This window comes from Scyliorhinus canicula, chromosome 5, assembly GCF_902713615.1.
Source record: "Scyliorhinus canicula chromosome 5, sScyCan1.1, whole genome shotgun sequence".
NCBI lineage: Eukaryota > Metazoa > Chordata > Chondrichthyes > Carcharhiniformes > Scyliorhinidae > Scyliorhinus > Scyliorhinus canicula.
In genome coordinates, this window is record NC_052150.1 from 130,960,844 (window position 1) to 130,975,328 (window position 14,485).

The 14,485-nt window shown below is 47.7% G+C and overlaps 1 protein-coding gene across 4 annotated transcripts in view; it reads right to left on the reverse strand.

Annotated features, from left to right (window-relative positions):
• tmem245 (transmembrane protein 245) overlaps positions 1-14,485 on the reverse strand; it is a 241,383-nt gene that overhangs the window by 146,954 nt on the left and 79,944 nt on the right. For all 4 annotated transcript variants that reach the window (XM_038797672.1, XM_038797671.1, XM_038797670.1 and 1 more), the window contains one exon: positions 13,242-13,340. In XM_038797672.1, coding sequence (XP_038653600.1) covers positions 13,242-13,340 — 99 coding nt within the window. The remainder of the gene's footprint in view (positions 1-13,241; positions 13,341-14,485) is intronic.

Below are 14,485 nucleotides of genomic sequence, written 5' to 3' on the forward strand. Positions count from 1 at the left end.
CCCATGCAGTAGAAAGACATCGCAAAGATGAAAAGAATGCAGACAAACAGCTGAAGGAGATACAACGTAAACTCCTTCAGGCACAATTGGAGGAGATCAAAACAAGGATAAGTTAAAGGCAAAAGAAGATCTCACACCCAGAAAAATAGCACCGATGGTGGTGGAGCAAAAGCCAGGGGAAATTCCTGCACTAACAATAGGGGGGAGCGGAGATGGAGGCCAGCCCATCGTAACCTATAACATTTCTGCCTTCCCACTGTCCATGAACCCACAAGCCCATGGCCTAAATTATCAAAATCCGTACGCCCTGCAAAATCAGACTGACTGGAATAAAAATGGGAAAGGACAGGGAGGGGGTAGGCCACCCTTTCAGAATCAGAGAGGGCAGGGACAGGCCAATTATCAGACTCCGAGACAGGGACCACTGCCTGGCCCTCCAGGTGTGTGTTGGGGGTGCGGGGAGACAGGGCACATAAAAAGGAATTGCCCGCGGAGTTCCACCAGACAGGGAGAAAACCAGCAACAGGCAGGCCAACAGCTGATCCAAGGGTCGCCGAACAGCATCCCGATGTTTCAAGGGCCGGTGAACCATCAGAGTTTCGCATAGAGAGGCCCAGAGAACCCCGAAATGGTAGGACAGTACGTACAAATAACAGAAACCGCAGAGCAGGAACCTATAGTTAATGTTAGAGTAGGCGGGATCGAGGTCCCCATGATGATAGACACCGGCGCCACGTGTACGTGCATACAAACGAAATATGCGGATCACCTACCATTGTCAAACCGGTTTGTAAAAACTGTGGGGTTCTCGGGGAAAATAACACTAGCTCGAATGACGACGCCGGTGCCTGTTACCATTGGAATCAAAACTACCCATGTACCTGTTTTAGTATGTGATAAAACTCCTTTAAACCTATTGGGAAGGGATGCAATCCTAGGTCTAGGACTGAAATTAGAATGCACCGAACAAGGAATTGATTTGATGGGAATGTATTCACTTGAGATACCAGGAAAGGAAGGGGTTAATGTATATTGGCTGGGAGATATAGAGGAACAAATTAAAAAACAGATATGGGAAGTTTGGGGAAAACTTATAGACACTTGGGTTCCACAAGCCAAATGGCCGAGAACAGAATTACACAGTACAATGATATTTGATGAAGGGCAGGAACCTGAAATACAGGAGAAATGGGAAAGGGAGGCGGGACGAGAACAGGAAATAAAGTCAGGAAGTATTTTAATTGGACTAGAGGGAGTGGCCCTCGCAATCGTTAGGAATGAATGGATTGACAAATGGTTCCCTGTACCTGGGGCGGAGCCACATGTCACATTGAAAGTAAATCCGGGATATAGATCAAAGGACCTAGGACCAATGGTGTTGAGAGCACAAGACTTAGAATTTGTCCAGACAGACAATGTAGATATTTGGACGTCCAGCGATGGACAAATGACGAAAATAATTTTGGATGTTAAGATGCTTGGGAAACCAAAGCAGATAACAATAGGAGTGCAAAGTGAGAAACAGGAACTGGAATGGAGAGAGAGCTTAGAGCAGGATTTGAACTCCCTCCCACAGGAGTTGTGGTCCAGACAGGACACGGATGTAGGGAGGGTTAAAAACACTAATCCAGTTGAAGTCAGATTAAAGACAGGACGCCAGGGGCCCTATAGGCCACAATACCCAATCAAGACAGAAGCAATTGAAGGAATTAGAGAAACGATTAAGGGATTGATAGAAGCAGGGGTATTAAAGGAAACCCGGAGCAGGTGTAATACACCGCTCCTACCAGTAAAAAAGGCGGACGGAGAAAAATGGAGATTGGTGCATGACCTGAGGGCAATTAATGAGGTAGTGGAAGATATGCCAGTAGAGGTTCCAAACCCTTACACCTTGTTGACAAATATACCACCTGAAAGTAGATGGTTTACTGTAATCGACCTATGTTCGGCATTTTTTAGTGTGCCACTAGCTCAAGAAAGTCAGTATCTCTTTGCATTTACGTACGAGGGGAAACAATACACATACAATAGAATGCCCCAAGGATTTAAACATTCCCCACATGTATTCAATCAGGTGTTGAGAGCAGATTTAGAAGGAATACAGTTGGAAGGAACACTGATACAATATGTGGATGATTTACTATTATGCTCAGAAACACAAGAACAATGCAGGAAGGATAGTTTAAAACTTTTGAAAAGACTAGCAGAAGGGGGTCATAAAGTATCCTGGAAGAAGCTGCAGCTGTGCCAGAGAAAGGTAGAATACTTGGGGAGAGAAATATCAGCAGGGCAGAAGGGGATAGCTTCACAGCAAATAGACGCAGTACTAAAAATTCCGAAACCACAGACGGTGGGACAAATGATGACATTTTTGGGAATGACAGGATTCAGTTCAGAATGGGTGGAAAGCTATGCAGAAAAAACGCAGGCACTACGAAAGATAATGAAGGAAGCAGGGTGTGAAGAATTAAAAGCCAAACTAAAATGGGATAAAGATGCGTTAGACGCATTTGAGAATATAAAGAGAGAAATGGCACAGGCACCAGCATTGGCTTTACCGACCTATGACAAACCCTTTGACTTATTTGTGAGTAACAGAGAAGCCGGATTTGCTACAGCAGTGTTAACACAGGAAAATTGCAAGGGGAGGCGAAGGGAGACTGTAGCATATTATAGTACCAAGCTAGATGACGTAGCAATGGGATACCCTCCGTGCTATCAAGGCCTGGCAGCAGCTTGGTGGGCGTACGAAAAGGCAGCTACGGTCACAATGGGATATCCGATAAACATACATGTATACCATAAAGTAGCTGAATTGATTGAAAAAGGGAAGTTTGTTCTGACGCCGGCTAGAATTCACCATTTTCAAATGCTGACCACATTCCCGGACATTACGATAGTGAAGTGCAATAGGGCCAACCCAGCTGAATATATGCCATTGCCACATGAGGGAGAGGAGCATGAGTGTGTAAGAGAGACAAAAGTGTTTATGAAACTGAGGAAAGATCTGACGGCAGATAGGTTAAACACAGAAGGAAAGAGAACGTTGTATGTTGATGGCTCGTGTCATAGGGATCATAGGGGAAATCATGCTGGCTATGCAGTAGTTGAACAGAAAGGGAAAACATTTGAGGTACTGGAGGCAAAAGAATGTGAGCAGCCATGCTCAGCCCAGTTAGCGGAGCTTGCAGCACTGACCAGAGCATGTGAGTTAGCAAACGGGGAAGCAGTGGAAATTTATACTGATTCGGCCTATGCCCACGGGGTTTGCCACCTGTTTGGGGCAATATGGAAGCAAAGGGGATTTATGAAAAGCGGAGGAGGACCAATTCAACACGAAGGTCAAATCAGGGCTCTGATAAGGGCTATGATGGGTCCAAGGGAATTAGCCATAATTAAGTGTCAAGCGCATAAAAAGGGAACGGATAGCATCACACAGGGAAATACCAAAGCCGACAAGGCGGCTAAAGAAGCGTCAGGATACATTGAGGCTACGATAGCCCCAGTAGAAATAGCAAGGCCGCACCCAGGGCCAGGTGTGGGGAATATCGAACCTCAAATCACATTAGAAGATGTGGCACAGTTACAGGAAGAAGCCCCTGTAGCTGAAAAAACAATGTGGAAAGATAGAGGAGCACTACAGGGACAACATGACAAAATATGGAGAAATGGGGAGGGGTTGGTCATAGCACCCACATCATTACTAACCGTACTAATTAGTGAAGCACATGGAGTGGATCACTGTGCAAGAGGAGAAGTGGCTAGGAAGATTAAGAAGGAAGGATTCTGGTCACCATACCTACAAAACTCAATTGATTATATACTAGGTCTGTGTGAGGTGTGTGCTCAGAATAATATCAGGAAGGGCATTACTGCCCCAATAGGGCATATACCCATTCCCGAAGGGCCGTTTAAACATCTATGCATGGACTATGTGGATATGGGAAAGGTGGTAAGGGGAAAAAGATACATGCTAGTGATTATTGATAGATTCAGCAGATGGATAGAAGCAACGCCATCCAAAGATCAAGGATCTGGAACGGTAATTAACTTCCTGTCAAAAGAAATTATCCCAAGATTTGGCATACCCATGCAATTAAGTTCAGACAATGGATCTGCTTTTATAGGGAGGGCACTGAGAGAGACACTCTCAGCACTCCGAATAAAGCAGAAGTTTGGATGTGTGTATCATCCTCAATCCCAAGGAATGGTGGAGAGAGCAAACGGAACCCTCAAGGCTAAAATAAGCAAAATTTGCAGCGAGACAGGAAAAAACTGGATAGATGCTCTGTCATTGGCTCTAATGCAATACAGGAGTCAGGAAAACAGAATCACACATTTAAGCCCACATGAGATGATGACAGGAAGAGTAATGCCGGTGCCAAAGATCGGGGGAGCAGGGGGCCCCGCGTTGGAGTGTTTAGATCAGGACACAAGAGAGTATGTACGACAATTAACTTTTATACATAGAACTATTTTTGAACAGGAAAAGGCCAAGGAGGAGGAGAGCCCTGCAACGGAACACCAGATCAAACCGGGAGATCAAGTATACATCAGAAAGTTCCGGAGACATTGGCATGAACCCAGACGAGAAGGGCCGTTTGACGTCACCAAAGTATCTCCCACGGCGTTGCAAGTAGAAGGCAGTACACTGTGGTATCACTTGAACCATTGTACCAGAACGGTACCCGGGGTAGGGGAGAGAAGGGAGACTGGAGATAGTGGCAGGGCGGATAGGAGTAGCAGCGAGGAAGAGATAGCACTACACGAGGAGAATCGTGAGGAGGAGGAGCAGAGCCAAAGTAGAACAGAAATAGTAGCAGATGATGAGAGTGGTTCTGTGCATGAGCTGGCTGATGATACAAATGCCCAGCCTGAGCCTGTTAGTCAAGGTGCCGAGGGAGGTGAGAACAGGGAAAGGGCCTCGTTCCCCACCTGGGACTTGGACACTATTTCCCTCGAGGACTTCCTTGACCCATAAAAAAGGAAAGTGGGATGCAGAGGACATAGGGGTGCAGAATCAGGAAGGTACAGTATTAAGACAAACAAGACGTAGACGATTAGTGAGTACGAATACTGTTTGGGAGAAAGCAACAAGAAACAAATGGTGGAAATGGGCTGAGTATACAGGTCAGAAAAACAGTGAGGGGAAAGATTGTGTGGTATGTGCATCAGAGAGACCTAACACCCAAGTAATTGATGTACCATGGGGATCAGGAGAATGTAGAACCATGCGGCAAATCTGGAAACAGAAAAATTGCCGTGCACACACCACATATACACAGACATATAAGACAGGGATTAGAGCCGGTAGTTCTAGTTAACGTGTACGCGCCCAACTGGGACGACACGAGCTTCATCCAAAAGACCATGGCAGAAATCCCGGACATAGCGACGCACCGACTAATCATGGGGGGGGACTTCAACTGTGTACAGGACCCAACGACGGACAGATCAAACCCCAGAACGGGGAAAACCTCAAACATGGCAAGGGAACTCAGCCACTATATGGAGCAGATGGGAGCAGTAGACCCCTGGAGATTCGCCCACCCGGGGGAGAAAGAATTCTCTTTCTTCTCCCCAGTACACAACGTGTACACCAGAATTGACTTCTTTGTGGTGGGGAAAACAGTGCTTCCAGAGATAGACAAGGTGGAATACTCCGCAATTGTGATATCAGACCACGCTCCACACTACATGGATGTGCGGCTAGAGACGGGAAGGGCCCAGCGCCCCAAATGGAGGTTGGACGGTGCCTTACTAGCTGACAAGGCCTTCAGCGAAAGGATAGCGCAGGCCATAGCGGAGTACACTGAGATCAACCAAAACGGGGAGGTCTCACCCTCCACGTTCTGGGAAGCGCTTAAGGCCGTACTAAGAGGGGAAATCATAGCCTACAAAGCGCAAAGAGATAGGGAGGAAAGGGTGGCTAGGCAGAAGCTGGTCGACTCCATACTGGAGGTAGACCATAAATACTCCGAGGCCCCGACTGTAGAACTCCTGGCGGAGAGAAAAGAATTACAAAGGAACTTTGACCTGCTCTCCACCAGGAAAGCAGTACACCAACTCCGCCAGGCACGCGGGGCCCTATACGAACACGGAGACAAAGCCAGCCGCCTGTTGGCCCACCAGCTGAGAAAGCAGGCAGCCAGCAGAGAAATCGCGCAAATCAGAGATACCAGAGGCACGTTGGAAACAGAACCAGAGAAGATTAACAAAACCTTCAAGGCCTTCTACCAAGAGCTGTACACCTCAGAGCCCCCAACGGGGAAGGCTGGGATGAACCGGTTTCTTGACGGACTGAACATACCAGTTGTGGGAGAGGGCAGAAAACGGGATCTGGAAGCACCACTAGCACTGGGAGAGATCATGGACAGCATTAGCTCCATGCAGGCGGGGAAGGCGCCGGGACCGGACGGATTCCCGGCGGACTTCTACAAAAAATTTGCGACAGCGCTGGCCCCGCACATGCGGGAGATGTTCACAGACTCGCTAGCTAGGGGCACGTTGCCACCCACGTTAGCACAGGCCTCAATCTCGCTGATACCTAAGAAAGACAAAGACCCAACGGAATGTGGGTCATACAGACCCATATCTCTGCTGAACGCAGACGCCAAAATACTGGCCAAAATCCTAGCCAAAAGGCTAGAAGACTGTGTACCTGAGGTGGTCACAGAGGACCAGACGGGCTTTGTCAAAGGTAGACAGCTGACCGCGAACATCAGGCGCCTGCTGAACGTGATAATGACCCCCTCCGGGGAGAGAACACAAGAGGTGATCGTCTCCCTGGACGCAGAAAAGGCCTTCGACAGAGTCGAATGGAAATACCTCATAGAGGTACTGGAGCGGTTCGGGCTTGGAACAGGGTTCACCGCTTGGGTAAAGCTCCTGTACAACGCTCCCATGGCGAGTGTACAGACCAACAATACCAACTCCCAATACTTCCAGCTGCACAGGGGCACCAGACAAGGATGCCCACTGTCCCCGCTGCTGTTCGCACTAGCAATCGAACCGCTAGCAATCGCGCTCAGGGCAGCAAAAAATTGGAGGGGGATCCGAAGGGGAGGTAGAGAGCACAGAGTCTCACTCTATGCGGATGATCTGCTCCTCTATATCTCGGACCCACAAAGCAGCATGGACGGGATCATCGCGCTCCTGAAAGAGTTTGGAGCCTTCTCGGGCTACAAACTCAACATGAGCAAAAGTGAGATCTTCCCATTACACCCGCAAGGGGGGGGGGGGGGGGGGGGGGGGCAGCACTAAAGGGGCTGCCGTTCAAACAAGCCCGACATAAATTCCGCTACCTGGGGATCCAAATAGCCCATGACTGGAAAGGGATCCACAAATGGAACCTCACCAGCCTGACGGAGGAAGTTAAAAAGGACCTGCAAAGATGGAACACACTCCCGCTCTCCCTCGCGGGGAGAGTTCAGACGATCAAAATGAACGTACTGCCCAGGTTCCTCTTCCTGTTTAGATCCATTCCGATCTACATCCCCAAGGCCTTTTTCAAAGCGCTGGACAAACTCATCATGGCGTTCGTATGGGGGGGTAAAAATGCTAGGATCCCAAAGAAGGTCTTACAAAAAACAAAAACCAGGGGAGGGTTAGCCCTCCCGAATCTACAACTCTACCACTGGGCAGCAACAGCCGAGCGAGTAAGGGGATGGATCCAGGAGCCAGAAGCTGAGTGGGTGCGTGCGGAGGAGGCCTCCTGCATGGGAACCTCCCTCCGGGCCCTCGCCACGGCAGCACTCCCATCCCCACCCAAAAAACACTCCAGCAGCCCAGTGGTGACAGCCACCCTCCAATCCTGGAACCAACTGCGGCAGCAACTTGGCCTGACCAAAATGTCGAACAGGGCTCCCATCTGCAACAACCATAGGTTCAAACCAGCACTGACCGACGCCACCTTCAAAAGGTGGAGGCAGGACGGGGGGACACTGACAGTCAGGGACCTGTACACGGACGACAGGATCGCAACACTGGACGAACTGACAGAGAAATTTCAGCTAGCTGGGGGGAACGAGCTACGGTACCTGCAGCTCAAAAACTTCCTACGAAAGGAGACAAGGACGTACCCACAACCGCCACGACAGACACTACTGGAAGACCTACTGGACGCAAGTATCCTAGAGAAAGGGAACTGTAGTGACATGTATGACCGACTGGTAGATAGGGACGACACCGTACTGGACGCAACAAGGAGGAAATGGGAGGACGACCTGGGGATGGAGATCGGGTGGGGACTCTGGAGCGAAGCACTGCATAGGGTCAACTCCACCTCCACGTGCGCAAGGCTCAGCCTGACGCAACTAAAAGTGGTACATAGAGCCCACTTAACAAGAACCCGTATGAGTAGGTTCTTCCCGGAGGTGGAAGACAGATGTGAACGGTGCCAAAGAGGCCCGGCCAACCACGCCCACATGTTCTGGTCCTGCCCCAGACTCGTGGAGTACTGGACAGCCTTCTTCGAGGTAATGTCCAAAGTGGTGGGAGTGAGGGTGGAGCCATGCCCGATAGTGGCGGTCTTCGGGGTTTCAGAACAGCCAGATCTATTCCTGGGGAGGAGGGCGGATGCCCTTGCCTTTGCCTCCCTGATCGCCCGCCGTAGAATCCTGTTTGGCTGGCGGTCAGCAGCACCGCCCAGAGCTGCGGACTGGCTGTCCGACCTCTCGGAATCTCTCCAAATGGAGAAAATCAAATTTGCCATCCGAGGGTCGGACGACGGCTTCCACAGAACGTGGGAGCCATTCATGCAACTGTTCCGGGACCTATTTGTGGCCAATGTACAAGAGGAAGAATAGTCGGGGGAAGGTAGCGGGAGGGGGGGGGGGGCTACAGGTTCGTTACGGGGGTTCGATGGCTAGCTAAGGCCCAAAACCAAGCTAAATAAACATGTTGAGGGGGGGGGGGGGGGGGGGGGGGGGGGGGGGGGGGCGCAGTTACTACTACGAAGATGCTTACCTGTACATATGTGTGTTAATTTTTGCGTGTTTGTTTTTGTTTGTTTTTTTTTTCTCTCTCCTAACAATTTGTAATTTGTTCAATATAAAATACGAAAACTGAATAAAAACATTTATAAAAAAAAAAAGACAGGAATTAGGACGCTCACGTATGAGACGATAAACTGTTCAGGATCCGCATGTATTGACCTTTGTAAAGGGCAGCCGCCGATATGTCCCTACGTGTGTGTCCTGCTTGCTGGGGTAAAAAAGGGCATGTACAATATAGCCCACAATTGTCCAAATTGGCCAAGAACGGCAATGGACGCGGCCCCAAAGGAATGGAGGGTGCAGCCTGACTTACGAATCCAAGATTGTTATTGGAGGGGAAGCAGCACGGGGAGTAGTTTGGGACACTACACAGGAGAGTGTGAAAGAATTTGGAATATAACTGACGCCCGTAGTCTGATCATCCCAGTTGATGGGGGATCGCCACCCCCTTCTTATGTATTAGACTATCAAGTAAACCAACTGGCCGATCTCTGGTGGCTTTGTGGCCCGGAAAAAGGGCTGCTGGCACACTTACCACTGAATTGGAGGGGACTGTGTGCCCGAGTTATGTTGGCCCAGAGCACTGTAATACTGCCGGTGGAAAAAGAAATTAAATCACGAAAAGTTAAGAGGGCATATACCCCTGACCCTAGGGTACAACTAGACGCAATCGGACAGCCCCGAGGCATTCCGAATGAGTTCAAAGCTAGGAACGAAATAGCTGCAGGGTTTGAATCCATCTTTGTTTGGATCACACCCAGCAAAAACACTGAGTGGATCAATTACATCTATTATAATCAGCAGAGGTTTATTAATTATTCGAATGATGCCCTGGAAGCATTGGGAGGGCAGTTGGATGCGACCAGTAAAATGGCATGGCAAAATCGACAGGCATTAGATTGGCTCTTGGCAGAGAAAGGAGGGGTCTGTGTTATGTTTGGAGACCAGTGTTGCACATTTATCCCTAACAACACTGATCCAGAGGGGTCATTTACACAAGCCATGAATAAGTTGAAGAATCTTAGGACAGAAGTGAAAGAAAATGCTGGGTTTGGGCATGAGGCATGGAGTTGGTTGGATAGAATGTTAGGAAGATGGGGGGCATGGTTTGCCAAAGCTGGAGCTGTAGCAATCACAATCATAACCATTCTAGGATTCATATTTTGTTGTTTTCTACCCGCCCTGAGATCCTTCCTTACCAGAGTTGCAGCACGGCAGATGATGGTGACAAGCAGCTCACGCTCACGGGGAAAAACAGAGGAACGGGAAAACCTTGAGCTGCCTCCGATGAGTGGATTCACCATGACCTTGGTCGAGATTGAAACTCATCACTCTGTGAAAGGACTATAATAATGGAAGATCGCTTTGTAACAACAATAGCACCTGGCTGAAATCCGCACGAGACTAGGAGAACTTAGTCTGTACACAGGAATCAGTCTTTTTCCCTTCCCTTGGCAAAGGTGGGAAGGTTTTTGGCTGATGACTGTCAGGAGCAGGCAATCTGGGGGAGCAACCCAAGAATCAGAACCTGGATAGATAGATTATGATAAAGATGGAATAGGGACATTGATCCCTGACCAAAGTATTCGGCTCCTCCACATTGCCTGCAAAGAGTGATTAAAATAAAATGTAAATGGGATCAAGCAAGGGGATTATTTGAGCTTGGTAATTGGTATGAGGCTAGGGAATAGCCTCAAAGGGGGGACATGTAAGGGAATTTGTACTGGATATTGTATGAGTTAGGTATGAAGTTCAGAATCATAGGTTTTAGTGAAATGATAAAGTAGATTTAGGTGAAGTATTGAGATGAGTATGTAACCTAGGGTAACCTCGTGTGACCTAATGTAATCAAGTATAGTTAATATACCTCGTGTGACCTAATGTAATCAAGTATAATTAATATGATTAAAGCAGCAGACCCAGAAAAGTAGTATAGCATTTACTAATTAACAAAGACAAATAATAGTCACTTGGGAGAACAATGAATACGGCTCAGTGGCTCAACTTAATGGTTGACCATAAATAATGGCCATAAAAAGACAAGAATAGAGTGAGCATGTTTTTCTGTACATTCGGCCTAAGTCAGCAAAACCACGATTGTTTCACAAGCAGGGAAGTTTACACAGGAACAAGATAAGGACAAGAGTTATAACCACCATGGTTTAAGAAGCAAAGAGAGGAAATAGGGAGCGACCAATCTCGAATGGGACAGATAAAGGGCCAACTAAAAACAATGGTGGCCAAAGCAAGGACAGATTGGAAAGCAAGATAAGAGGGCTGTAAAGTAAGATAAGAGTTTGAGATATGGAGTTGAAATGTACATAAAAGACAGTAAGCCCTGAGGCTCTTCGGATTGTTCCGGACATCCCAGCTTTGTTTTTTCTTGTGCTAGGAAAAATAAAGTTCACTGCTTGAAAGATCGCTTCTCAGACTCTCGGTGTTTTAATCGGTACGAACAAATTGTCATCCTGGGGAACCACGACACTACCCAGGTTTCTATTCTGTTCAGATCCCTTCCAATGTACATTCCCAAGGCCTTCTTTAACACTGTTGAAAAATGATCAAGGTGGTGGTGGGGGGGGGGGGGAAAGGAGGAGGAGAAGAAGAAGAAATCTAAGGATCCCCAAATTGGTCCTACAGAGAAAAAGTAGTAAGGGGGGCCTGGCCCTCCCAAACCTACAATAATACCACTCGGCAGCCACAGCAGAATGTGAGGAAATGGGTGAAGGAACCAGAAACAGAATGTTTGAGGATGGAGAAGAGCTCCTGCATAGGGACGGCCCTCCGAGCCCTCACCACAACAGCACTCCCATCCCTGCCACCCACTCACTGAACAGGCCCAGTGGTACAGTAATAGCTACACTCCGGACCTGGAACCAAATGAGACAGCACTTCGGTTTGACCGAAATGTCCACTTTGGCCCCCCATCTGTGGCAACCATAGGTTCATGCCAGCCATGATGTATGCCACCTTTAAGAGGTGGAGACAGGATCAAGGGACGCTGACAGTTAGGGACTTCTAAATGGATGACAGACTAGCGACGTTTGAAGAACTGACAGAAAGTTTACAACTGCCCAAACGGGAACAAACTGGAACACTTGTGTTCATATTAAACCAACATGTAAAAAATATGTAATATCATACCCACGGGCACCGAGACATTAAATGTTAGAGGAACTGTTGGACACGGGCAACCTGGGTGTGGGGAACTGCGGGGACCTGCATGGGAGACTGCTAAAAGGGGCACGCTCCCCGCTGGATGAGACATGGGAGAATTGTCAGGAAGAACTAGGGGTAGAAGTCGGGTGGGGACTCTGGAGCGAAGCACTGAACAGAGCCAACTCCACCTCCATATGCGCAACTGAATGCAACTAAAGGTGGTACACAGAACACACCTAACTAGAATCCGAGTGAGCATGTTCTTCTCGGAGGTGGAAGAGAAATATGAATGGTGTCAGGGTAGCCTGGCCAACCACACCCACATGTTCTGGGCCTGCCCCAGACTTGTCGGGTTCTGGACAACCTTCTTCGATGCGATGTCTACGGTTGTGTGAGGGCGGAGCCAAACCCTAAAGTGACAGTCTGAAGTCTTCTGGGTATCAGACCAGACATAACTTCATGGGGATGTTGGGGGGGGGGGGGGGGGGGGTGCAGGTCCAACACCCTTGCCTTTGCCTCCCTAATCACCCACTGAAGAATCCTGCTTGACAAGCAATCAGCAGCACCACCCAAAGCTGCATGCTGGCTGTCCGAACGATCGGAATTTCTCCACCTGGAGAAAGTCAAATTCAACATCTGAGGGCCAGAAGAGGGCATCCACAAGATGTGGAAGCCATTCACCATCTTGTTCCAGGATATGTGTGAAGCCAACAGAGTGCAGTGTGTGTGTGTGTGTGTGTGTGGAAACAGCCAGGGCAGAAGATGTGGGGGGGCAGAGATAAGGTATCCCACATGTAACGCCTCCCTCTCCCATCTTTGCTATTCTTTTTGTTGGGCCAACGCAAGTAAGTAAAACCTCGTAAATACGCAAGATAAAACATGATGCCAATCAAACATCTAAATAGTTGGGATGGGGGGCATTTATTCGATATTGGGGTGGGGAGGGAGGCTACTCCTGCTATGATATGTAAATGTATGGTCTTTTTGTAAACTTTGTCAAAAAAAAATCTCAATGAAAATATTTTTAAAAAGAATGTCAATTTTTATTTTAGGATTTAGCACCATTTATAACTTTTCAACAGTTACCTTCACAAACCAATTATGATACAATCTGTCCCACAGCTCCAGCACTTGCTTCTCTATAACTGCTGTGTTGTTCATCTTGTCTCCCAACATCTTATGAAGCTGGGCAAACACAAAAATGGTAACAAGTTAAAAATGGTCAAAGCTCCTCCCCAGTTCTGGTCCCATCTCTCCCATACCTTCACCTTGGCTCTTCTCCGACTCCTGCAGGACTGAACTACAGCTTTGGGATTGGGGGTGGTCAGTTGCATTCCATCTTCTTTTACTTTAAAAATGTATGTTCTAACTTTAGTCGATCACCGATTTCATTTATTCATTCAACATTTATTATGTAATTGCGAGTTGGGCTTACATTCCATATGCAATAGTTTAGAGAAAAGGATAGTTTAACACCTTAAAATATGAACAGAAGTATATTGATGAGTGCATGGTAATTCCAGACTAGGCTTAGTCAGACCCATGTATTTTTAAAATTAAATATTGCGGATGCTGGAAATCTGAAATAAAAACAAAATGCTGGGCAAACTTAGCATGTCTCGCAGCAACTGTAGAGGGAGAAACAAAGTTAATGTTTTGAGTCTGTATGAAGGTTCTTCAATATTTTTAGTATTTGCATTTTTGGAACTATTTATGCTCAATTATGTGAAAGTGGCTAGTGTTGCTGCCCCCGTTATCCATGGCTCTGCCAACCATGCAGCATCCCTGACCCTAGTTACCAACATCCCAGCTCTTCTCAGCCATCAACAAAGGAGCCAGAGATTCTGGGAGCGGGGAGGGTGGGGGTGTGTCAGTGTTTTGACAAAAGAACTGCACTCCTGAGCACACTCTACACCGGTTAGGAGGAGCCCTATATAAATCGATGTGAATATTAGGATACGTACAGGGTAAGGAACCAAAGTTTTCACAATGACAGCCCCTGGGGCTCTTTCAGGTGAACCAGCGCTTCAGGATTCAAGCATAAGTCAACTCTTCGGAGTTGTGATGTCACTGCAGCCTTCAAAGGCAGCAAACCTCTCGGCATTCACCGCTATTAGGACAAGATCCAGGCCTTTTTGATACAGTACTAAAGGACACTTCTATTAATATAAATTTAAAGTACCTTATTAATTTTTTTCCCCAATTAGGGGGCAATTTAGTGTGGCCAATCAACATAACCTGAACATTTTTGGATTGTGGGGGCGAAACCCACGCAGACACGGGGAGAATGTACAAACTTTACACGGACAGTGACCCGGGGTCGAGATTGA